The 26,419-nt window shown below is 35.4% G+C and overlaps 1 protein-coding gene across 1 annotated transcript; it reads left to right on the top strand.

Moving 5' to 3' along the window:
• The first annotated feature begins 494 nt into the window (after positions 1–494).
• LOC144233069 (arylacetamide deacetylase-like 2) lies at positions 495–17,725 on the top strand. The gene is made up of 5 exons (XM_077765863.1): positions 495–632; positions 10,523–10,745; positions 12,970–13,039; positions 13,959–14,130; positions 17,123–17,725. Exons 1-5 carry the CDS (start codon positions 495–497, stop codon positions 17,723–17,725), a joined length of 1,206 nt encoding a protein of 401 aa, XP_077621989.1.
• Positions 17,726–26,419: the final 8,694 nt, after the last annotated feature.

Consider the following 26,419-nt stretch of genomic DNA (forward strand, 5'->3'; position numbering starts at 1 on the left):
GCTCAGTTTCTCACCTTGAGTTTTAGTTTGGTTAATGATCTATGCCATGGGGTTAGCCCTGAGGTTGGCTCAATATTACTTTGTTATTGTTTTGTTTTTTTTTTAACTCCTCACTGATCCTTGGGAAAAGTCTAATGGGAGAAACAGACTTCATGGCTTATCTTACAGGCTGCAAAGACACTCAGTAAAATTTATTGTGCCTGGTGATTATGGTGTCACAGGGTGAAAGAACTTCGGCCAGCATTTGAAATTGTTTTCTATTCTGTGAGGCTATTTGATGGGACATATTGTGGACTGTGTTTCAGATACAGTGGGCAGTTGTTAAACCAGTTGCTATTGTCATTGTTATTATTGGAACTGAATGTTAGGTCAATGTTGCTGAAATGGTGATATTACTTGAGAGAATTTGCATCTCCCTTTGTCCTACTACTTAGCATTCAGTATATATGGAGTGGCATTAAATTGTTGCCATACAGCGTGGTGACAAGAATATCATGGGGTGCAAAACTCTATGCTTTGGACTGACTTGCATTCTCTTTGCTTATTATATTTATACACCGTTACCAGAAAACATTGAAGAACCTTGGAAAATACAGGTCATCGATGCTCTTATAAAAACTACTTCACTTACGGTAATGTCCCTCCCACCCCCAGGGGACTGGGATGCCTTGTTATGAGTACATGTAAACTTTCTTTCAATTAGTATTTTGAGACTTTGGCTTTCTTTTAGAACAAACTAGCCAAATATTAATTTGTTTAATTAGTTATTAACAAAGCAATTTAATCAGTAGTACAAAGCAGAAGGAGATAAAATTCTGGCTGACAAGAGTCGATATCTAAAGATAAATCCACCATATGTTGTGATAAGAACAAAAGAAATGGTATCGTCTAAGTGGAAAATATGGGAGGGCTGTTAAATAACTTGATTATATATGACATTTCTGAGGGAAACTGAACCTGGTCTCATCCATTCGCTTAAAACTTATGTGTATATATTGATTATGTTTATATTTGTATGTATATTTAGTACCTTTACTGTTGTAATGTCTTTCTCTTTCTTAGTGGTTATCAAACTTTTTTGTCGCAGGAACTCTGTGAGTTATTGAGGACCCTAAAGAGCTTTTTAATATTTATAATATTAATCAATATTTACTGAATTAGAAACTGACCTTATTAAACATTTTCTTAATAATGATAATGGTGAGAATAAGCTCATTAAAGGTTAACATAGATAATAATTTTATTAAAATTCAATATATTTTTAAGACAAGAAAAATTAGGTATGATAGTGACATTGTTTTCCATTTTTGCAAATCTTTTTAATGTCTCTCTTTATGGATTATAGCTGGATGATCGTATCTGCTTTTGTATTTAGTCTATTGCAACATCACATGTTGTGTAGCTTCTGGGAATCTCCACTGCTTACTCATGAGGGGATTAGACTGGAAAGAAAAGGCAGGAAACATCAGTATTATGTGCACATCCTGAACATGTTTTAGACAACCACAGGGATTCTAAGACCACACCTTGAAAACCACTTCTTTTGTCTACCCTTTATCCTCAACTGCTGGAGTTTGGATTTTTTGTGACAGTGACAGAATTTGAACTCAGATCTACCTCATTAAAAATATTTTGCTCCCCTGTTGATCATGCTGCTGTCCTGAGGCCTATGGATGATAGTGACAATAGGAAGTTTTAGAGAGAATGCTTCAACAGACAATAAATGATCAGAGGAGAGCAGTGCATGGTATATGGGGGGAGGCCGCCCAGTGTGCTTCACAGAAGAGATGAGAGATCTGTCAAACTAGATAGCAGTGATATTTCCTGCTCAAAATCCAAAGTATACTGAATTGCCCATGCCCCCATTTTTTTCCCTCTTTATTGCTAATGCTTCACCTTTTCATTCACTGGATAATAGATGACAAGTGCCAGCCCTATAGAGAAACTATTATGTTATATTCCCGAATAGTTCAAATATCCTTAAACTTTAGAATAAACCAGAGCTTATTTCCTCATCAATGTTAGCACATTCTGAAAGTATGCAGCTATAGAATTCAACTTTTACTTTATCAAATGCAAAATATAATTAATGTCTAATGTCTTCATCTAAAGTAGAACTGACTACAAGTAGCATACATAGAGACATATGGTTTATACAAGTAATTGATCAGCTTCTACTTGTTAAAGGGATAACCATTTTGTCACTGTCATTTCTGAATTATAGTAACCCAAGTGATTCCTAGAGAGAAGCTTAATTTTTTTAAAAATGCTTACCAGGAAGCAAACATCACAGTTCTTAATAAAATGGTGTGGAGTAAGTATAAAACTATGCAATTACACATTCAAATTAGAGACAGCCAAAAGTAGAAGAAAGCATGAGCGTTAAAGATGGTTAGATTTTAGAGAGTCTGCTATTGCTTTTTGTGACTCCGTTTCCTCCATTGCAAAATAAGAAATGTAATCAACTTGTTGCAGCTTGGCTATGACAATAAAGGGATGTGTGTTTTAAGCATTACTTAGTAATGTCTAAATGGTAGATGGTGATTGTTCAGAAGAGAGGCAGGATCTATTCATTCGAGTTATGAGAGATGAGGAGCCAAAACTCTATGAAATTTAAAGTAACATATTTACTAAGTGAAAAAGCTTCTCACTATAATTATTTTCAACTAGTGGTGAAAATGTTTAAGAATGTTTTCAATATAAATAAATAATGAAAAAAGCTAAGATGTATTGACCATTTTATAGTGTACCCTGACCAACTTTAATCTGCTTAAAAGTATTACTTAACATTTACAACTGTACTTTGAAGAAGTCGTTATTATTATCCTCATTTTAAAGATGACGAAAATGAGGTACAGGGAATAAGTAAGCCAAAGACTTAGAGTTGATAATTTGAGGAATTGGGAATCGAATCCAGACAGTCTTGATTCAGACTCTGAATTTTTTTTATCATTGTGCCAAGTTTTACATATAATTTTAACTTTGTATATAGTAAAATTTGTTCCTTTGGTTATACAGTTTTATGAGGTTTAACATATGTTTAGATTCAAGTAACCACCACAACAATCAAGATAAAGAAATATAATCCTTCAAACTCACCTTTGTGCTGCTGGTTTCAGTAAAGCTTCCCCATCTTAAAACACCTGGCCATCAAGGCTCCTTGTATGTTCTTATATGTTGCCATTTCCATAGTATCATATAAATGGATTCATACTGCAGGTGGTCTTTTGAGTCTGGCTTAACATATGTCACCAGTTAAATGTATTCGAGAGTAATCCAAATGTTGAGAGTATCAAAAGTTAAATCCTTTTTAAAGCTGTGTAGTATTCCACAGGAAACTAACAATAGACCTCCCCTATGACCCAGCAATAGCACTGCTAGGAATTTACCCAAGGGATACAGAAATTGTTCCAATTTGTTGAAACATCTTCCTTTCTTCCTTGAATTGTCCTATACAGTATGTCAAAAATAAATTGGACAAATTGGATTTGGTTTATTTCTGGACTGATACTCTTCTCCTCCCTGCATCTGTGAGTGCAGCATTTCCCAACACTACACTGTATTGACTATCATAGCTTTTTAGTAATCTTGAAACCAGGTTGTATGAGTCTTCCAACTTTGTTCTTCATTTTCAAAATCTCTCTGGCTATTATAATTAATCTTCCTTTCCATAAAAATTTAAATTTATCTTTTGGGGACCAGAAATTCTGATGAGATTTCGACTGGGATTAGGTTGACTCTAAAAACCAATTTAGAAGGAATTGACATTTTAACAGTATTAAGTCTTCTGGTCCGTTAACTTAATTCTCAATTTAATTAGGACTTTCATTTCTTCCATCATTTTTCTGTGGTTTTCAGTGTATGAATACTGGATGTATTTTGTTTTATTTATAACTAAGTATTTTAATTTTTGGTACTGTTGCAGTTGGTATTTTTAAATTTTGGTTTTGATTTGGTCATTGCTAAATTTGAAATAAAATTTATTGTTTATGTTAACTTTGTATCCTTTGGTTTAGCTAAACCTGCTTATTCATTTTAAGGGCTTTCTTATGGATTCCATAATATTTTGTACTAAGATAATTATGTTTACTGAAAGCAGAGAGAGATTGTTATTCGCTTCTTTCTGATCTGTATAACATTTTCTTCCTCTCCTTTATCACACTGACTAGGACTTAAAGAATTAGGTTGAATGAAAAGCAGACAGTCTTACCTTTTTCTAGCTCTTAGGAACAAGCATTTAGTCTTTCACTATTAAATATGATCTTGTTCTAGTTGTTGTAGGTGCTCTTTATCAAATTAAGGAAGTTCTTTTTACAATAAGTTTGTGGAGAATTTTACCATGAAGAGGTGTTGAGTTTAGCCAAATTCTATTTTCTTCATCTGTTAAGATGACATATAACTTTCATCTCTTCTCAGTATCATGAATAACATTGATTTTCAAATATTGTACTAATCCTGCACCCTTGAGATAAAACTCAATTGATTATGATAGACTATCCTTTCTTTATACTGTTGATTTGATTTAATATTTTGTTGAGAATTTTTGCTTCTATATTGTTCTGTGGTTTTTTCTTGTAATGTATTTCTGATTTAGGTAACAGGTTAATGGCAACTCCATAATATGAGTTGGAAAGCATTCTCTTGTGTTTTATTTTTGGATAACTATTGTGTAAGATTGGTATTTCCCCTGAATATTTAGCATTATTTGCCAGTGAAACAAACCGGGCCTTAAGTTTTAATTTTGGAAATTTTTCAATACCAAATTCAATTTTTTAAATAGTTATAGACTATTCAAATTATCTATTTTGTTGTTATAAGTTGTAGAAGATTGTGTCCTTTGAGAAATTTATAGATTCCATCTAAGTTGTAATGTCTATGAGCATAAATAATTTTTAAAGTATTTATTTTTTATGTCTATAAAGTCTGTAGTGATTTCCCTTTTCAGTAGTCATTTTGATAATTTGAGTCTTCTCTATTGTTTTAGTCAGTCTGCGTATAGAATTGATTAATTTTATTCTTTGAAAAGAACTAGATTTTGTGTCACTTATTTCTCTATTTTTGTTTTAATTTTATTGAACTCAGCTCCCCTTACATTTATTATTTTCTCTCTTTTTCTTTTGGTATATTTTTTCTAGCTTATTAGATGGAAGTTTGATTTAAGACTTAATTTCTAGTATGATAATTTAATACATTTCTCTAGAAGTTGTTCTTCAGCCACATGCAACAAATTTGAGTATGTTGTATTTTTATTTGGTTCAGATCCAAATATTTTTCAATTTCCGCAGAGAATTTATGACACATGAGGTAGTTTTATTTACACTGAAAACCATAAAACATTGATGAAATAAGTCAAAGAAGACACAAATAAAAAGATATGCCATGTTAATGGAGCAGAAAATTAGCATTGTTAAAATCTCCATACCACCCAAAGCAATGTATAGATTCAGTGTAATTCTTATCAAAATTCCAATGAAATTGTTCACAGAGATAGAAGAAACAATTCTAAAATTCACTGAACCACAAAAGGTCCTAAATAGTCAAAGCAATCTTGAGAAGGATGAATGGAGTTGGAGGCATCATAGTACTCAATTTCAAATGGTATTACAAAGTTATAGTAATCAAGGGTGCCTGGGTGGCTCAGTCAGTTAAGCATCCGACTTCAGCTCAGGTCATGATCTCACGGTTTGTGGGTTCGAGCCCCACTTCGGGCTCTGTGCTGACAGCTAGCTCAGAGCCTGGAGCCTACATTGCATTCTGCGTCTCCCTCTCTCTCTGACCCTCCCCTGCTCATGCTGTCTCTCTCTCAGAAACAGATAAAACATTATTAAAAAGTTATAGTGATCAAAACAATATAGTATTGGCATAAAAATACACACACACTAAAGGAAAAGAATAGAAAGTTCAGAAATAAACCAAAGCATATACAGTCTATTAATCTTTGATAAAGGCACCAAGAATACACAATGGGAAAAGGGTAATCTATCTGTTCAATAGTGTTGAGAAAACTGGATATCCATATGCAAAAAAAAGAAAAAAAGAAAAAGAAACTGGACTCTAGTTTTTTACCATAAACAAAAATCAATTCAAAATGATGAATGACTTCAGACCTGAATCTGAAGCCATAAAAAATCCTGGAAGAAAACATAAGGCAAAAACTCCTTGACATTGGCATTGGCAATGACATTTTGAGATGACACCAAAAGGGCAAGTAACAAAAAGCAAAAATAAACAAGTGGCATTACATCAAACAAAAAAGTGTCTTTACAGCAGAAGAAACTGCAAAATGAAAATGTGATCTGCAGAACGGGAGAAAATATTTGCAAACTACATTTCTGATAAGAGCTAGTAGCTAAAATACATAGGGAACTCATACAACTCAATAGCCAAAAAAAACTAAAAATAGGAAAAGAGCCTGAATAAACCTTTTTTCCCCCAAAGAAGACATATAAATGGCCAAAAGGTATATGAAAATGTGCTTGACATTGACATCACTAATCATTGGAGAAATGCAAATCAAAATCAGAGACATCACCTCATACCTGTTCAGATGGCTGTTATCAAAAGAAAAAACAAGTGTTGGCAAGGATGTAGGAAAAAGGGAACACTTGTGCTTTGTCAGTGGCAATGTAAATTGGTAGAGCCACAGTGGAAAACAATATGGAGGTTCCTCAAGAAACTAAAAATAGAACTATCATATGATCCAGAAATCCCTGTTCCAAATCCTTCTTACAAAGAAAATGAGAGAGATGTGCTCTTTTAAGTTGATTCCACCATTACTTACAATAGTCGGAATATGGAAACAAATGTCCATCAGTGGATGAATGAATAAAAAAATGTACATATGTACAATGGAGTGTTATTGAACCTTAAAAAAGAAGGAGGTCTTGCCATTTGTAACAATATAGATGAACCCAGGGGGTATTATGCTAAGTAAAATAAGCCAGACATATAAGTGCTAAGTGCTCTCACCACACACACACACACACACACACACACACACACACACACACACACACAAAAGATAATTGTAAGGAGATAGATATGTTAGTTAGCTTGACTATGGTAATAATTTCACTATATGAATATAAAATCAGTATGTAGTACACCTTAAATATATACAGTTTTTATTAAAATAATTTTCTATTTTGTAACATGGCAATTTTTCTGTCTTCTGTTTTTGATTCCTAGTTTAATTCTATTAGTCAGAGAATATAGTTTCTGTGAATTCGATTTCTTCCAGTTTGTTTTATGGCTCAGAATGTCGTATATTTTAATGAAAATTCCATATGCATTCAAAAAACTTCTATATTCTGCCATTTTTGTGCATACTGTAAATGTCAAATAAAGTCATTAAGGCTTTTTATATCTTTAATAATTTTTTTTCCATAAATTACCAAGTGAGAAGTGTTGACATTTAAAATTATGTGGATTATCTATGTCTCTTTGCAAGTGGATCAGTTTTGTTTCATGTATTTTGGAGTTCTGTTAATAAGTGTTTATTCACTTTGCATTATTGCCTTGATAAATTGATTTTTATAATGATGGAAGCATGTCCTTAACCCTAGTAACTTTTCTTGGACCGAAGTCTACTTTTTCTGATACATATCATAACTACTACAGTTTTCTCTTAATTATTGCTTGCATGCTATATATATATATCCCTTTACAACTATCTATGCCATTATATTTATGAGTTTCTTATACATAACATATATTTGAATTTTTAAAAATTTTATTCAAAAATTCTTAATTGATGGGTTTGTATTTGATATAATCTTTGGCATGTTGGGATTAGATCTAAAGTTGTATCACTGTTTCCTGATTAATTCCATTCTATGTACATACCACCTCTTCCTTATCCATTCGTCAATCAATGGACATTTGAGTTCTTTCTATAATTTGGCTATTGTTGATAGCACTGCTATACACCTTGGGGTGTATGTACCCCTTCAAATAAGCAATTTTGTATTCTTTAGATAAATACCAAGTAGTTCAATTGCTGGCTTGTAAGGTAGTTCTATTTTTAATTTTTTGAGGAACCTCCTCACTGTTTTCTAGAGTGGCTGTATCAGTTTGCATTCCCACTAGCAGTGTGAAAGAGGTCCTCTTTCTCCAATCCTTGCCAACATCTGTTTTTGCCTGAGTTATTAATGCCATTCTGACAGGTGTGAGGTGGTATCTCGTTGTGGTTTTGATTTGTATTTCCCTGATGAAGAATGATGTTGAGCATCTTTTTATGTATCTGTTAGCCATCTGGATGTCTTTTTTGGAAAAGTGTCTGTTCATGTCTTCTGCCCATTTCTTCACTGGATTATTTGTTTTTTTGGGTGTTGAGTTTGATAAGTTTTGGATACTAACCCTTTATCTGATAATGTCATTTGCACATATCTTCTCCCTTTCTGTTGGTTGCCTTTTAGTTTTGTTGATTGTTTCCTTCACTGTGCAGAAGCTTTTTACCTAGTTGAGGTCCCAGTCATTCATTTTTGCTTTATTTCCTTTATATCCAGAGACCTGGCTAGTAAGAAGTCTAGTAAGACCCTCTTCATGTGTAAGGGTGACATTATGGGAACAATTCATCTATGATTGTTCTCATTCTTTTGGTCTCTCTGCTTAAGATTGAGTTTTCAAGGATAGAGCACTAAATCTACTTTGAATTTACTTTCTCACCACTTAACTAGTGAGTGGTTATCCTTGATCAGCTGGCTCATCTGTTACCAAAATAATGGATATTTATGTCTATTGAGATAATAAAGGCAAAAGGTGTCTGCAACATGGAATTTGAAATTTAGTATTATCTCTCTGACCCAGCCTATTTCCAGTCCCCAAAGGTAAGTATATATTAGGGATTGGATATGGCTGTCTACTCTACAAATGTTTAACGTATAAATATACATTTTATAAACAATGTTATATCTTGTATAAATATTATATGTAAACACTTTATACAGATACATACTATAAATTTATATTATAGTAATAAATATTTCTAATATATAATAAGATTCATATTTCTAATATATAATGTATATATTTCTAATATATAAGATATAACATATTTATTTCTATATATGTGAATCTATGTGTTTTAAGTTGAGAGCCTAAGAGTATTTATTTTAAAGCCTCTTAAAGTATCAATGTCAAAATGACTGCTTCAAGGCCATACCGTGTCAACTAGTTATTTATTATTCCTCATACAACTATCATCTTTAAAATTCAAAGTCAAGTTCTTCCTATTATACAATCTTTTCCAATTGTTCTAGTATTTAATGACTTCTTTCCTTCCATTCTTATAGGCTGTTTTAAAAAACATAAAATTGTATTGTACTTCTATGTAGAGAAGTAGCTGCCTTGTGTAACACTGGCCTAGAAAAATGCTAATTACTGGTTATCTAAGTTTGGTCAGTAAACTGGATTTACCAGGTCTCACTATTCCCAATGTTAAAGCCAATGAGTTAGATGATCTTTAACACCTAGTAAAATTATAGCAACCTCAGATAGCTATTATAAATACTCTGTAATGTTTTTTGCCCCCAAAGTATTTCCGGATTCTTTATATGTTAGCTATTCATTGAAAAGTTACAAAGATGTTACAGAAGTTACCAAAAATACTAAAGACAGTTTTATCTAAACTAGCACTGATTTCTTCAAGTGTTTTTAAAATTTTTTTAATGTTTTTTATTTATTTCTGAGAGAGAGAGACAGCGTGAGCAGGGAGGGTCAGAGAGGGAGATACAGAATCTGAAGCATGCTCCAGGCTCTGAGCTAGCTGTCAGCACAGAGCCCAATGTGAACTCGAACCCACAAATCGTGAGACCATGACCTGAGCCAAAGTCGGATGCTTAACCGACTGAACCACCCAGGCGCTCCTCTTCAAGTTTTTTTTTTGTTTTTTTTTTTAACAAAAAGGAACCTACTTGTAGTTGAAAATATTGACATAGCTTTATTAGCAATGTGATAACCAGATGCTTCTAAAATTTTAAATAAAATTGAATAGCAATGAAATAACATGTAAATATTGAGATTATATATAAAAAGAAGAATAAGATCTGGGGTACCTGGCTGCTCAATCAGTTGAGCGTCTGACTTCAGCTCAGGTCATGATCTCACAGTTCATGGGTTCGAGTCCTGTATCAGGCAACCTGCTTGGGATTCTCTCTCTCTCTGCCCCTTCCCTACTTATGCTTTCTCTCTTTCTCTCAAAATAAGCTTTAAAAAAAAGGAATATTTTTTTCTAAACAACTATAAAATCTATTATTTCTCAGATAATTTTTCAGATAAAAGTTTACAATTAAAAAACAAGTAGCCTCTAGTACCTTGATGGCATTTAAATGAGATTACCACTTATTCTAAAATGCTACATATGTAAGATTTATCTAGAAGCAACAATAGTATATGTGTTAGGATGTGCAATAAGGTCTTTATGGTGTTAGTATTATTTCTTCTCCCTTTTTTGTTGAATCTTTCTATGCATTTGATACTACTTAAAAATCAAAATATTCAATGTTTGAAATTTTTTTAACAGGCTATATTATTGGAAAATATGGGTCTTATTAGATATGAGGAACTTTTTTCCCTATTGCTGAAACTGGACTATACAGCACCAATTTCAGATGAAAACATTACAGTGATGGATACAAACTTTACCGACATTCCAGTGCGTTTGTACTTGCCAAAGAGGAAGTCAAAAAGCCAGAGACGGGCTGTAATTTTTATTCATGGTGGTGCCTTTATTTTGGGAAGCTGCAGTAAGTGTATTTTATATAAGCAAATGTGTGTGTGTGTGTGTGTGTGTGTGTGTGTGTTGCACATTATGTAGATTTATATTCAACTATATTTGTGTAATTGGCAAAACTTTTATTTCTATGTTATTTACGTTTGTGACTATGTGTATGTATCTTAGAGAGACTTTATCAATCATGGTTTGAACATATTTTTTATAAACTTCATAGAAAATAAATATATTAGATGAGGTGTTTGTTTTTCCAAACAAGTAAAGTTACTTAGATGTTGTCAAATGGGAAGTTCAAGTAGTAACCTTAAAACCTAAGTTTGAAATTACCAGATGACCTGACTTTAGGTTCAGAAAGATAGAAGTGAACAAGATATTTTAAATGTTGAATCAGAAGCGATATTATTTACAACTTCCAAGTAGCAAATAAATGTTCATATTGTAGACTGTGATACAACAATACTTGTGTCGGGGCTTAGAATTCAATTCATAATTCTGAACATAAAATAAAACATAAAATAGAAATGTGAAATCAGCTCTTCCATAAAGGCTATCCCCATCTAATGTTGGAGCTGATTTCAAGAAGTGCCAATGGAGTAGCTAAAATACTCCTTAAACATTTACACAGAAACAAACTCAAACACACTCAAATATACACACACTGACTTATACATGTAAACATAGAGTCACTTGTAGACTGTCAGTATTATGGAGTCACCACACAGCAGAAAACACAGAGAATGTTGTACAAGGCACTCCAAAGATAGAAGAAACTAATGGACTCCTTTCCTTGAAGAACCCACAACATGAGTCATTAAACCCAGAATGACTCCATAATCTGTTAATGTTTCAAAACTATTACACATACTACTGTAATCAGGTGGGTGGTCAACTTTTATTTTCCTAGGAAAACACATTCTTATGATAGGTATTATTGTTACAGTCTTAGAGATAAAGAAATAGAGAATGATAAAGTAACTTGTTGAAAGTCCTACTATTAGTAAGTAGTAGAACCAGTAGTCAAAACTTAGCTTATCATCAGGACCCACAGCATTCACCTTCACACCACTGGTGAGCTGCCCCATCATGTGGCTTTATTAAGGTGCTGTGTCTTATATGTACTTAGTTCCTTTCCTTCATGCCAATGACTCTTCTGAACCTTCAGCACTTTTTCCAAACCTCAGCTTATCCTTCCTGAGCTATCAAGGACGTATTTCCATAATCCAGCACTGCTGGATGTTCCTCCTCCCGCCTAAGGACATTGAAATGTCCTTAAAAATGACCAGCACCATCTTAACCCTCAGCTTCACTTCTTTCTAATTATATCCCAGAAAAAGAGATTTTTATCTTGGGGCACAGTTGAATCTCTTTCCTTCTCTTGGTCTATTTCCTCCTATTAATTGGTTTTATCAGCATTTCTCTTTCACTTTTCTACCTACAAACATGTCCTCCCAATTGACTCCTAAGTGTTACTACCTCTTCTACTTCATTCCCAAATCCCTCTCTTTAGATAGTCCTCTTTTCTTTCTCAGACTCATTTCTGTACACTGTGGACTTCGTTTTCCTCTTTTGAATCATTCTTTAAACTGTGTAATTTGAGAATGGCCATTCCCCTCTGTTTCACTGAAATGGCCATTTCACCCTCTGCTCCCTTAGTTCTGTGAAACAAAGTTCTTTGAACTTCCTTTTGCCTCTCGCCTTTCCCTTCATCTGTACCTCCTTTACCAAAACAATACATAAACAAATTTACAAAACCAGGTTCTCCATTTTTATACGTTATAAGTGTTCATGTTTCCTCCATATTCCTTTCTGTAGCTTTTGACTCTACATGTTCTTTTATTTAGTCCTTTAAACTTTTCAACCTTACCCACCCCTACCCACCTGCCGACTTCCCAAGGACTTGTATCACCAATTATTTTCCTTTGTGGTTTTAGTTTGTGCCTCCACTCCTCTCCAAATTCTTACTTCACTTGTACTTAACATTTATTTCTCTGAGGTCTTTATGCATTCTCACGACTCTGTCTTTAAGTGTATTTTCTTCTGCAATGACAGTCTCCATTTGATGACAGTCATCACATCTTTTATCTTTGCATTCCTCTACATGGGAACAGATAAGGTGACAAAAGAGGGATTTTCCAGTTAATCATATTTCAACCACATATCCACAAATATAGTTGGTTTTCCATTGTTCTTTATTGACAGGGTACACTTATTATTATTGTTGTTATTTTTCATTTCAGAACAAATGTCTTGGGACTTCCTGAATAGATGGACAGCAAATAAACTTGGTGCTGTTGTTGTGGCAGTAGAGTAAGACAATCTTTTTTTTTTTTTTTTATGTTGGGACCATCTCAGAATTTTAAGGCATTGTCAGAATGAGAGATCGTTGTCACTCATGATTTTTGTCTGAATTTCCAAAAATTTACCAGAAAGATTAGCAAATGTCACATACTCTCTAGGTTCTTACTTACCAAGAAACTCTATCATGTTTTGGGCTTGAAGTCTCTAGGTATATATCTGCACTATGTAATTGATAGGAGACATGGGAAATGAAGATTCTTTATACTAAGGATGAAATAGACTACGCCCAAATTTACAAATGACTTTCCAACCATTGAGCCAAATACCTTCCTGTACTTAAATGTTTGTATTTCAAAGCCTTTGCATTTTTTTGCATTTAGAATTAAAGTTTATGTTTTCTCAAATATAAAGATTTTATTTTGAATCAAGTTTCTAAGTAGTACGCGTGATATAAAACATGGCATACCATCTTGAAGAATTTTAACCTAAATAGATGTCAAAATAAGATACTTTTAGATCATTTACTGTGATTTGCTACTTTTAAAATCTTTTGTGCCCTCTCAGCAATGGTTCTGAAAAAAATTTGAGTCACCAGTTACATTGAGAATCTGATGAACACTACAGAACATCTCCCCTACTAATTGCTATTTTGCGGAAAATTTTACACACAGTTTTGCAAGGATAAAGACACAATCCTTATCTCTCTCGTCTCCCCAAAGAGTCAACATTTTAAAACCTTTATACTGAAATGTACTTTTAATTTTAAAAATGGAAGTTGGTAGTAAATTGGGTTTGATTGGTGAGATTCAAGTTTCAAAGTAGGGCCAATTTGGTTTACTGGACCTGTTGGTTAAACTGAGAGATACTTGGATACCTGCAACTAAAGTTTAATTGTATATGCTTTGTTGCTTTCTCTTTTTTCCTTCAGCTATAGGCTAGCTCCTCAATATCAATTTCCTGTTTCCCATGAAGACGTCAGTTCTGTGGTCAAATTCTTTCTACAGGATAAAATTCTTGCAAAATATGGAGTGGATCCTTCTCGAATCTGTATTTCAGGTGACAGTTCTGGAGGTGTACTGGCAGCAGAAGTTACTCAACTGGTATGTTTTATGTATTATATATGTTTATAGTACACATACTTTATAATTCTAACACAAAAGAATCATTTCATTTATTGTTAGGATATTTTTCTTGGCCTTGTGTGTATGTGTTTTTAAAATTTAAATCCACATTAGTCAACATAGTGTAATAATGATTTCAGGAATAGGATTTAGTGATTCATCACTTATGCATAACATCCAGTGCTCATCCCAACAAGTTCCTTCCTAGTGCCCATCACTTTAGTCCATCCCCCCACCCAGCACCGTACCAGCAACCCTCAGTTTGTTCTCTGTGTTTATGAGTCTCTTAGGTTTGCCTCCCTCTCTGTTTTATATTATTTTTGATTCCCTTCCTTTATGTTCATCTGTTTTGTTTCTTAAATTCCATGTACAGGTGAAATCATGTGGAATTTGTCTTTCTCTGACTAACTTATTTCACTTAGCATAACATACTCTAATTCCATCCATGTTGTTGCAAATGGTAAGATTTCATTCCTTTTGATTGCTCATGAGTATTTCTTTGTATGTATATACCTCATCTTCTTTATTCATCAGTTGGTGAATGTTTGGGCTCTTTCCATAACTTGGCTGTTACTGATAGTGCTGTTATAAACATTGGGGTGCATGTACCCCTTCGAGTCAGCATTTTGGTATTTTTTGGAAAAACAGTTAGTAGTCCAGTTACTCTATTTTTAATTTTTGGAGGAATCTCTACACTGTTTTCCAGAGTTGGTCTTGTGTTTTACACTGTGAAATGGCAAATATATAAAACCAACCTACTGTCCTTTTGCATAATTTTTCCTTGAGACACATGTGGCTTTAGAGGCATTAAGGAGAGACTAAATATAGTGCTAAATAAAGCTTCTATTCAACCACCAATTTTCAGAAAAATAGGACAATGTCTAGGAACTACTATTGAATACGACAAGGGGTCTGTTGTTCCACTGAGGTAAAATGTAGAGTCTGCCAAGCATCTGGCATTATTGTAATCCATGTGTTAAATCCAGTAGAATGTTGGGACACCTGGGTGGCTCAGTGGGTTAAGCGTCTGACTTTGGCTCAGGTCATGATCTCAGTTCATGGGTTTGAGCCCTGCATCGGGCTCTGTGCTGACAGCTAACTCAGAGCCTAGAGCCTGCTTCAGATACTTTGTCTTCCTCTCTCTCTCTGTGACCTTTCCCTGCTCATGCGCGCTCTCTCTCTCTGCCTCTCTCTCTCTCTCTCAGAAATAATTTTTTAAAAAAATATTAAAAAACATTCAAAATTTTAAAAAAATCTGGTAGAACGTCATCANGTGACCTTTCCCTGCTCATGCGCGCTCTCTCTCTGCGCCTCTCTCTCTCTCTCTCTCAGAAATAATTTTTTAAAAAAATATTAAAAAACATTCAAAATTTTAAAAAAATCTGGTAGAACGTCATCAGATAACATTTGGGGCATGTGCCATGCTTGTGTGGAAGAATAACTACTGTGATAAAGAACAGTGGCCTAGGCTAAACTCTTGCTTTGTACAGTTAAGTAAAAACCAACCAAACAATTAATATATTTGAAAAATGAATTCAGCCCCGCACATAATTCCTAATCCCAAAGCCACTTTTATGGAACCAAATTATCATAAGAAAAGGGACACATACATTTAGAATCAGCAGATTCTATTAACTCATTTTGTAGGATCACTTCCTCTAGCTTGAGAAAGTATCCGTTGAATCTCTCTGCTTCATTTTTGTTTATACGGTCACTGTAGTTTCCACTTATATGGTCTGTTTCATTTATATGGTCACTGTCCGTGGAGCTTATGAGATGATCTATTTTTTTTTTTCTAGCAAATTATCTGCCTGAGGGTGCTAGAAAGGGATCAAGGCCATAGGAGATATTCTGTTAGGGAAATTGGTCTTAGTTTCTTTTTGAACACGTGGCACCGACTATACATTGAGTGTACATTTTAGAGTTGGCTGGATATCATTTCCTCTTGTCAGGTACCACTGAGATTTCAGTTAATTCTCTCATTTGGCATGTCACTTATTTTGGTGAGGGGGTTGGCTTTGCAAACCAGTCTTCAGATATCTAGACTTTCATGTGGTGTGGCAGCAGGTATAGCCATTTGCCCAGATGTCATAGTTGTAGAATCTAGTCTGTGGCTCAGGTAATTTTTCCTGAGAGGTTAACTATAGATACTCTCCTATAGAGTTTAGGGCTAAGAGAGAAGGAACTGGAATGCATGGTGGCTTTTCTCACCCCGTCACGGGGGTCTTAGGATACCTCTTACCTCTGATAAGAAAGAGAAACTCCAAATACAATGCTCCATGTCTTTTCCCGCCCTTAAAATTTCATAAATTCCTCTGCTTACTTACCATCACACTACATTACATTATCCAGAAGGCAACTTGTATGTTAGGAATATTTCCTTTAACTTAGCCCAACTCCTTCTGAATTTAGTTAGTATGTGAGCTTGAGCATCAATATCTTATTATTGTTATTATTAATTATTATTATTATTATTAAATGTTTATTTTTGAGGCAGGGAGGAGCAGAGAGAGAGCACACGCACACAGAATCCAAAGCAGGTTGCAGGCTCTGGGCTGTCAGCACAGAGCCCAACGTGAGGCTCAAACTCAAAAACTTGCAAGGTCATGACCTGACCCAAAGTCGGATGCTTTACCGACTGAGCCACCCAGGCACCGCAATATGTTATTATTATAGTCTATCTTCTCAGGTTACTTGAGGCCAAAAAATGATTTTTAAACATAGGTTGTCATCTCCCCTAAGAATCTCATAATCATATTTTTATTGTATGTGTGTATCGTAACTTAACTGCTGAAAGCAGGCTGCCACATTGTAATACCCTTAAAGTCTACATATTATAAAAAGAAATAACCATTAGGTCCTGTACTGGTTTTGTAACTATTTACATCATAACTGCTCATATTATTGGAATAAAACCTCCCAATTCTATAGTTTGGAATCCTTTGATTCTTCACATTATCAATTTTTTCAGGTACAAAATGATCCAGGATTCAAAAATAAAGTTAAAGCACAAGCTTTAATTTACCCTGGCTTACAGTTGGTGGACACTTTAATGCCATCTCACCGAGAACATGAGCATGGCCCGATTCTGTCAAGGGATATGGCAATTAAAATGGGATGCCTGTACTTGACCAAGGATAAAGCACTGCCCGAGGCACTGAGAGAAAATCAACATATGCCCCATGGATCAAGACACCTGTTCACGTTGGTTAACTGGAGTACTCTCCTTCCTGAAAAATATAAAAGGAATCACATATATACTGAACCAATTATTGGAAGACTTAACTTTTCATATCCAGGACTTTTGGATAGCAGGTTATCACCCCTGTTAGTCAATGATTCCCAATTACAAAATTTGCCACTAACGTATATCCTCACCTGTGAACATGATATCCTAAGAGATGATGGACTTATATATGTCTCACGACTTCGAAATGTTGCAGTTAACGTTTCTCATGACCACATAGAGGATGGGGTCCATGGAGCAATTTCATTCATGACAATACCATTTTATTTACGTGTAGGCATTAGAATAAGAGATAAATACATTAGTTGGCTAGACAAAAACCTATAAATAGTACATGTAGATAGCTAATTGTTTATTTAGTAATATAATCCAAAGGTTATATGTGAGAGTTTGTGAGTTTAAGAGATAGAACAATGATATTCTTTTTGAAAAAATGTAAGTTTAAATCAAAGCAGAGGTTACTGTGTACCTTTGAACAAGTTAATCTCCCTAAATTTTGATCTTAATAAATGAAGAGATTCACTGTATTAATCCCACTAAATACAATTTATTCTGCTTGATAGGTTTTAAATATGCACATATAATAGTGAAATTTTTAAAAAGTATGATTATAAACAAAACAAGCAGAGTAGTATTCACGTAGTGATAGGAATGGTATTGGTAAGTGAGGAGAAATTTTAAGGAAGAAAAATTACAATGGCATTTGTGTGTAGGAGGAAAACTACATTATATTGAAAAGATGTTTTTCAATTAATGGTTCATACATTGATTTTATCCACCAAATTAGGGTTTTTTCCCCTCACTTACTTAATACAAACAAAATCTGCTTTCGAATATATTGCTCAGTTTCTTACAGAAGGAAAGGATTACCACGTAGATTATAAATCCTTTCAAAAGCCCATATATTTGGCTTTCAGTCATGCTTTAAAATTTTTTTTAAGTGTATTTATTTATTTTGAGAGAGCAAGCACAGGTGGGGGAGGAGCAGAGAGGAGGAGAGACAGAATCCCAAGCATGCTTCATGCCATCAGTGCAGATCCCAATGCAGGACTTGAACTCATGAACTGTCACAAGCTGTGAGATCATGACCTGAGCTGAAATCAAGAGTCAGACACTTAAGCAACTGTGCCACTGACTCCACACCCTCAAAATTTAAAAACCTCAGCTTTGAAGGTAAATGAAGTTACTGCGTTGATTGCTGTATTATCAGACCAAGAAATTTTCTAGTCACATCTTGAACTTTGAGTAAATAAAGGAGTAGACTGTGGTTCTAATGCCCTGAAGAGTCTAGCATGAAATAAAACCTTGGGTAATGTGCTCTGTGTAATGTGGAGGACACACAGGTTGTATCATGAAATTATAGGTATAACTGTGATAGTTTATTTATAAACTCGATTTTACTACATATTAACACATAACATAGTTATTAAGAAAGTTTTGCAATCCTTTAATTCTGTTGGAACCATTGTATAATATGATGTCACATAAATGGATATTGGTTCAGTGTGGGAGAAGACAAAGATGAGCAGTAAAGCAGACTAGAGAACACAGAATCCCAATATTGATGAATTATTAGAAATATTGTGTAGATTCAACTAAATTTCTACATGGAAGAACAAAAGTGGAACACAATAGAGGGTTAAGATGGTAAAGTATTAACGGACCCTAAACTTGCCTTGTCCCTTGAACATAGATTAACATCAAATCATTTTGAACACTTAGAAAATTGATCTGAGGATTAAGAGAACAATTTGCACAATTAGAGGGAGAGAACTTGGCAGGTATGAGTTGCAGAGATGTGAACTGGGGGAGAGAAACCCACTGTGGCACAGGGAGAGGAGAGAGTGAGGCTGGGAGAAAGAGCAGCACATAGGGATCCTTCTAGGAAAACACATCCTCCCAAATGATTGGAGAATCAGGAGGAACTGACTATCACAAGTTTTTACAAACAGAGGAGCTCAAATTCTGAGATTTGAGGACTCCACAACATATGCTGTAGTCAAGCCAAATGGGCAGCGGTGCTCCTGGGGAGAAGGAAGGTGGAGGCCAGGGAGTGGGTGGTGTGGAGGAGGGATGCCCTGGGTCGCACTGGGAGAAAACATTCCCCTTCCTGGAGTGCCTCTGGAGGAGGGGATATCGCCTCTCCAAGGGCCTAAGACCCAAGGGCATCATTGAATAGCCATCATCAGCAGGGGACAGAACTGCCCGGAGAGGGCATGTAACCTGGTCACTGTTTTTCACTGCACTTCAACATAAGCTCCAAGCATCTGTGAGGTCATGCAACTGCTTTTCTGGGACAAAATGGCAGCAGACACAGCACAGTGAGGTCTCCTCCAGAGGAAAGGAGCGGGCCCACACCTTGCCAGGCTCTTTAAGATTTGGTGTTTTGAATCCCAGCCATGCCACTGATAAAACACAGGAGACTGTGGTGGCAGGTGTTCGAGGGCCTGGGCACAGGCAGGTATCTGGCGGAACCCTGAAACACAGGAGAGGAGATTGTTCGCTTGTCTGAGGGTTTCCTGAACAGAGGTAGGCAAGAGCTCCCCTCTCCAAGGAAGAAAAAGTGGGGTAATGTCATCTTCACCCCACCCACCAGCACGGTTGGACTTCAGTGAGCAAAAAACATGCCCCCAGTGGAGGCTGGAGCCACTTAAACCAAACCCCACTTACCTGCATATCGCAGGTGCATCTGAAGGCAGGTCTGACTGTGAACCAGTGCAGAAAGCCTGTCCCGCAGAGGACAAATGCGGGCACCAAGTCTACAGATTACAGACAGCTCAGAGCGGGGCTTCCAGGTCTGATGGAGATAGGACCAGGATTTCTCTGTCTCTTTTTTATTATTCTTGAGAGTCAGGCTTACAGTTTTTGATTGTTTCGTTGTTTTTATATTTCCCTTTCTCTTTCTCTCTCTTGGTTCAGGCTCATTTTTTTTTTTTTCCTTTCTCTCTGTTTCCTTTTCTTTAAAATCAGGCTTATGGTTTTTTGGTTTGGTGTTTTTTATTTTAATGAGGTTTATTTTAACAAAGCACACCTCGTTAAAGGTCCCAACACTCCCCCATGAAAGAAAGGAGGAACTCTAAAGATGACTGACCTGTGGAAAAGAGCAACAAAAACCCAACAGCAAAGTGTTCAAAGCATACACCAGGCAGTGTGTGACCCCTTCTTAATACAGCATTATGCTCAGGAGCAGGAAACACAACAAGCTATATACACGAAAAGACAGAAACCTAGACAAAATGACAAAATGGAGGAATTCTACCCAAAATACAGATCAAGAAATCACATCCAGCAGTTTGATCAAAACAGACAGAAGCAGTATATCTGAACAAGAATTTAGAACAACAGTCATAATAATGGTAGCTGGACTCAGGAAAAGAATAGAAGACACCAGATAATTTACTTAAAAACTAGTCAGGTCAAAATAAAAAATGCCAGTATAACTGAAATACAAAAATGGATGTAATCATAATGAAGATGGAAGAAGCAGAGAAATGAATAGTGATATAGAAGATAAAAATATGGAAAATAATGAAGCTGAAAAGAGGGAAAGGAAACTATTAGATCATGAATATACACTTAAGGAACTCCGTGATCTGTAAAGTACAATAATATCTGTATCATAGGAGTCCTAGAAGAAGAATGAGAAAAAGAAACAGAAGGTTTATTTGAACAAATTATTGCTGAGGACTTCACTAATCTGAGGAAGGAAAGAGGCATTAAAGTCCAAGAGGCAGAGAACTCCCCTCAAAATCAACAAAAACAGGACAACATCAAGACATATCATAGTGAAACTTGCAAAATACAAAGAGAATTCTGAAAGCAGCTGGGGACAAAATGTCCTTAACCTGCAAGGGTAGGTACATAAGGTTAACAGCAGACCTGTCCACAGAAACCTGCCAGGCCATAAGGCAGGGGCATGTGACATGTAATGTGCTAAATGGGGAAAACATGCAGCCAAGAATACTTTATCCAGCAAGGCTGTTATTCAGGATAGAGGAGATAGAGTTTCCAAAACAAACAAACACTAATGGAGTTTATGAACACTAAACCAGCTCTGCAAGAATTATTGAAGGAGACACTTTGAGTGGGAAAGAGAGACCAAAGGTAACAAAGACTAGTAGCAACAGAGACAATGTACAGAAACAGTGACTTTACAGGTAGTCCAATGGCACTAAATTTATATCTGTAATTACTCTGAATGTAAATGGACTAAATCTATTGGGACTTCATCAAGATGAAAATCTTCTGTACAGTGAAGGAAACAATTTACAAAACTAAAAGGCAACATATGAAATGAGAGAAGATATTTACCACTGACATATCAGGCAAAAGGCTAGTGTCCAAAATCTATAAAGAACTTATTTAACACAACATCCAAAAAATAATCAAGTTAAGAAATGGGCAGAGGACATGAACAGAGGACATGAACAGACATTTCTTCAAAGAAGACATACAAATGGCCAACATATACATGAAAAAATGCTCACATTATTGATCATCAGGGAAGTACAAATCAGACTGCAATGAGATACCACCTCACACCTATCAGAATGGCTAAAATTAATATCAGGAAGCAAAAGATAGTGGCGAGAATGCACAGAAAGGAGAATCCTCTTACACTGTTGGTGGGAATGCAAACTGATGGAAAACAGTATGGAGGTTCCTCAAAAAGTTAAAGATAGAACTACCCTGTGACTCAGCAATTGCACTACTAGGTATTTATCCAAAGGATACAAAAATTCGAGGGGTGCAATGTTTACAGCAGCACTATCAACAATAGCCAAATTACAGAAAGAGCCCAAATGTCCGTCAACTGATGAATGGATAAAGAAAATGTGGTATAAACATATACACGGAAATATTATTCAGCCATCAGAAAGATTGAAATCTTCCCATTTGCAATGATAAGGAGGGAGAAGGAATGTATTATGGAAACAAATCAGAGAAAGAAAAATAGTGTATGATTTCACTCATATGTGGAGTTTAAGAAACAAAACACATGCACATAGGGGAAGGGAAGGAAAAATAAGATAAAAACAGGGAGGGAAACCAGAAGAGACTTAGCTACAGAGAGCAAACTGAGGGTTGCCTGAGGGGAAGTGGGTGAGGGTTTGGGGTAAATAGGTGATGGGCATTAAGGAAAGCAGTTGTGGTGAGCACTGGGTACTATATGTAGGTGATGAGTCACTAAATATTACTCCTGAAATCAGTACTACAAGTATATTTTAGCTAACTTGAATTTAAATAAAAACTTGGAAGAAAATAAAGTGGAACACAGTATTATATGATGAATAAAAATAAGCTGTAAAAATTCTAAGGATATACATAATAAGTCAAGAATGAAAATATTAAAAGAAATTTTAGGAGTAAGCAATCTGTCTCACTTGCTCTGTAGCAAAAACCAGGTACTGTTTTCCATTGCTACCCAGAAAACAGGCTCTTCCCAGGGAAGAAAATGTTCCAGAGAATGAACAGTTTTTACAGAGAATGGTTTATACATTTTGTAAAAGTTCAAAAGATTTCGACTAACATATAGACAGGAGTCCTGAGTTTTAACATCAAAGAATGCAGGGAGTAGAAGTGTTGATGGATATCTTAAAGACAACGTGGTTTTCTTTCAGGCTGCTCTTTTTAAAAAGCAGAGAGACAACATACGTTTGGTGGGCCATAAATCGGGCTTTCGGTTTCAACAGAGTTTACGTATACTCCTGCTGACTTGGAAAGAAATCTAAAGCGGCTCCTCTTAAAGGTCAGGCCTTTAGAGAGTTTTTCTCTCATCAGGCTTTAGCTTGTATCGTTTCTCCTCCTTGCCAAAATATCGGGGTATGGTGTTACAGTTCCAAAGTTAAGGTCATGACTCCAGGGGTTTAGTTTGTTAATTTCTGCTTTCTGGTTTCAAGTTTATGAAGCAACATGAGGTAGAGTGTTGCACTCTCTATAGGTGTTCGCGTTATACACACTTCATAGTTATCAGCTCTTCTGTGGGTGTTTGGGTGTTTCTTCCAGTACTTTTCCCTGATCAGCCTAACTATACCAGGTCACACTTGTGTTTACTCTGAACACCTTTACAGATGGATGCCCAAATACCATATGGCGTAAACCAAGGTAATCGGGAAGGGGATGACCAAGTGAGAGGAACATAAGATCACCCTCTACAGCCTGGAGCATTTCCCCAGTTCCTTCAGGATAAAGCTCCAGTGCCCACACTGGGCTCATGAAGGAAGCCTGTCTTGTCTCCAGGCTTAACTATCCCTGTGTCTTTAGCTGCTGTATTTACTTAGGCCACCAAACCAACATCTTCCATACACCTGAGCCTTTCTTCTGCCAGGAAGATGCTACCTCTTACCCTTCCCAAACACCAGAGAAGCACGTATGCAGCTTTGAGTTCTCTTCTTAAGAGATATTTAACTGCTCTATGATACATTTTTGTGACCCTTTCTTGATAGAAATCACAACTGAAATAAAGCCAAAAAGTGTGTACAAATGCACACGTACATCCATTCATATGCATAGACTATGTCTCTTTATAGTTCCTTCATCTACTGGTGAGAGCTAGGAAAAATGGAGAATGGAGAATTTACCATGTGTGCATAATTCATGAATTTTAAGATTTTTTCATTTTGATAAGAATTTAGCATAGCTTTTACCCTGTTGTTTAAAAGGCTTTCTATCCTTGCTAATGTCTACCTAGTTTTAAATATTTTCAACTTCAGTTGTGTCTTATTTGCTATAGTTGTTTATAGAGATTTTTTTTTCTTTTAGTTTTTAACGTAATTGTGATGTGACCTGAGAATATGGTCACTATGTTACAGTCCTACAGAATTTCTTGAGATTAGGGTTATTGTTTAGCATGTGATCAGTTTGTGTATATGTTCATATGCATTTCTAAAGAATATTAATCTTTAATTGTTGGATGAAACAGTCTACTTATACCATTAGATTGAGCTTATTAGTGTACTGTATAAATCTTCCACATCTTTCTGAAAACTTTTCTCTACTTCATCTCTTAATTATAAGAAAGATGTGTTAACTCTACACATTCAATGCAATCCCAATCAAAATTGCACCAGCATACTTCTCAAAACTAGAACAAGNGTGTTAAAATTCTCTTATTAATGCAATAAATTTATCAGTTTCTTTTTGAGTTTTGTTTATTTTTTTTCTTTCCTAGTTTGAGGTTAGCTTATTAGAGTAGGGAATTGATCTGTCACCTAGGGACATGCAAATTTTTTGTCATTATGTAGTGACTTTGTTTACCTATAGAAAAGATTCTTGCCTCGAGTCTATTTTCATTAATAGCAATGTATCTATACCAGCTGTACCTATAAGACAATATGTTTCTTGAAATGCCTTTTGTAATATATTGAATGCCTATCTTTCTGCATAGTATATTTTAGATTTGTTTTTGTGTTAATATAATAGATATTTACTATCAGACTATATTTTATTTTTAAGCTATATTAAAGCAACTTTTATTTATGGCTATATTCATGAGAACTACTTTCCATTTTTTTAAATGTGGTTTAAAAAACCCATAACATTGAATTTACCACCATAACCATTTTTTAAAAAATTTTCTTTTTAATACTTATTTTTGAGAGAGAGAGAGAGAGAGCCCGCGTTGAGCACAAGACTGATCATGAGGAGGGGAAGGACAGAGAGAGAGGGAGACACAGAATCCAAAGCAGGCTGAATAGAGAACCCAATACAGGGCTCAGACTCACCAACCAAGAGATCACAACCTGAGGTGAAGTCAGACTTTTAACCAACTGAGCCACCCAGGCGCCCCACCACCTTAAACATTTGTAAGTGTACAGTTCAGTAGTAGTGTTAATATCTCAACATTGTTGTACAACTGGTCACCAGAACTTTATTTTATCTTGGATCACTGAAATTTTTTACCAGCTGAACACTAATCCTCTCTTTCCTCCCCTGAGCCCTTGGCAGTAGCTTTCTACTTTCTGTTTCTATGATTTTGACTGTCTTGGATACTTCATATGAGTAAAATCTGACAATACTTGTTCTTTTGTGGCTGACTTTGCTTAGCATAATGTCCTCAAGTTTCATCCATGTTGTAGAACATGACATGATTTCCCTCTTTATAAAAGCTGCATAGTAGTCTAATATATGTATATGCTCCATTTTCATTATCCAGATATCTGTTGTTGGACATCTGGGTTGCTTCCACCTTATGGTTATTGGGAATGATGCTGCAGTGAACATGGGTGTGCAAATCTCTCTTGGAGACCAGGCTTTTCATTCTTTTGGATATACTCAGAAGTGAGATTGCTGGATCACATGATAATTCTATTTTTAATTTTATGAGTAGTCTTCATACTGTTTTCCATAATGGCTGCACCATCTTACATTTACATTAACAGTACACATGGGTTCCAATTTCTCCACATCCTCAAACACACTTGTTACTTTTTCCTCTTCTGAATAATAGCCATGCTAATGGGGTAAGGTGGTACCTCACTGTGGTTTTGGTTGGCATTTGTCTTAGGGATAGAGACATTGAACATCTTTTTGTGTGCTTTGTGGACATTTGTAAATCTTATTTGGGGGAACTGTATATTCAAGTGCTTTGCTCAGTTTTTATTGAGGTTGTTTGTCTTTTGTTGTTGAGTGGTAGAAATTATCTATAAGTTCTATATATTAATCTCTTATTAGATACATGATTTGAAAATATTTTCTCCCGTTGGTTTCCTTTTCACTCTGTTTTTTTTTTAAGTTTATTTACTTTGAGAGAGAAAGAAATTGCATTCACAAGTATGAGCAGGGGTGTAGCAGAGAGAGACAGAGAAAGAATCCCAAGCAGGCTCTGCACTGTGAGCATAGAGCCGAAGTCAGGGCTTGATTTCATGAATCATGACATCATGACCTGAGCCAAAACCAAGGGTCAGATACTTAACTAACTGAGCCACCCAGGCATCCCCTTTTCACTCTGATGACTGTCACCTTTCATTCCCAGAAATCTTTAAATTTGATATAGTCTCATTACATTTAGGATTTTGAGTT

Source organism: Crocuta crocuta, unplaced genomic scaffold, assembly GCF_008692635.1.
Source record: "Crocuta crocuta isolate KB4526 unplaced genomic scaffold, BGI_CrCroc_1.0 scaffold54, whole genome shotgun sequence".
Classification (NCBI taxonomy): Eukaryota; Metazoa; Chordata; class Mammalia; order Carnivora; family Hyaenidae; genus Crocuta; species Crocuta crocuta.

Bases quoted from the DNA above. Each gene is read 5' to 3' on its own strand.
- LOC144233069 (XM_077765863.1), top strand. From the start codon at position 495: ATGGGGTGCAAAACTCTATGCTTTGGACTGACTTGCATTCTCTTTGCT. The intron at 633-10,522 runs GTAATGTCCCTC...TTTTTTTAACAG, and splicing joins TAAAAACTACTTCACTTACG to GCTATATTATTGGAAAATAT. The intron at 14,131-17,122 runs GTATGTTTTATG...CAATTTTTTCAG, and splicing joins CAGCAGAAGTTACTCAACTG to GTACAAAATGATCCAGGATT.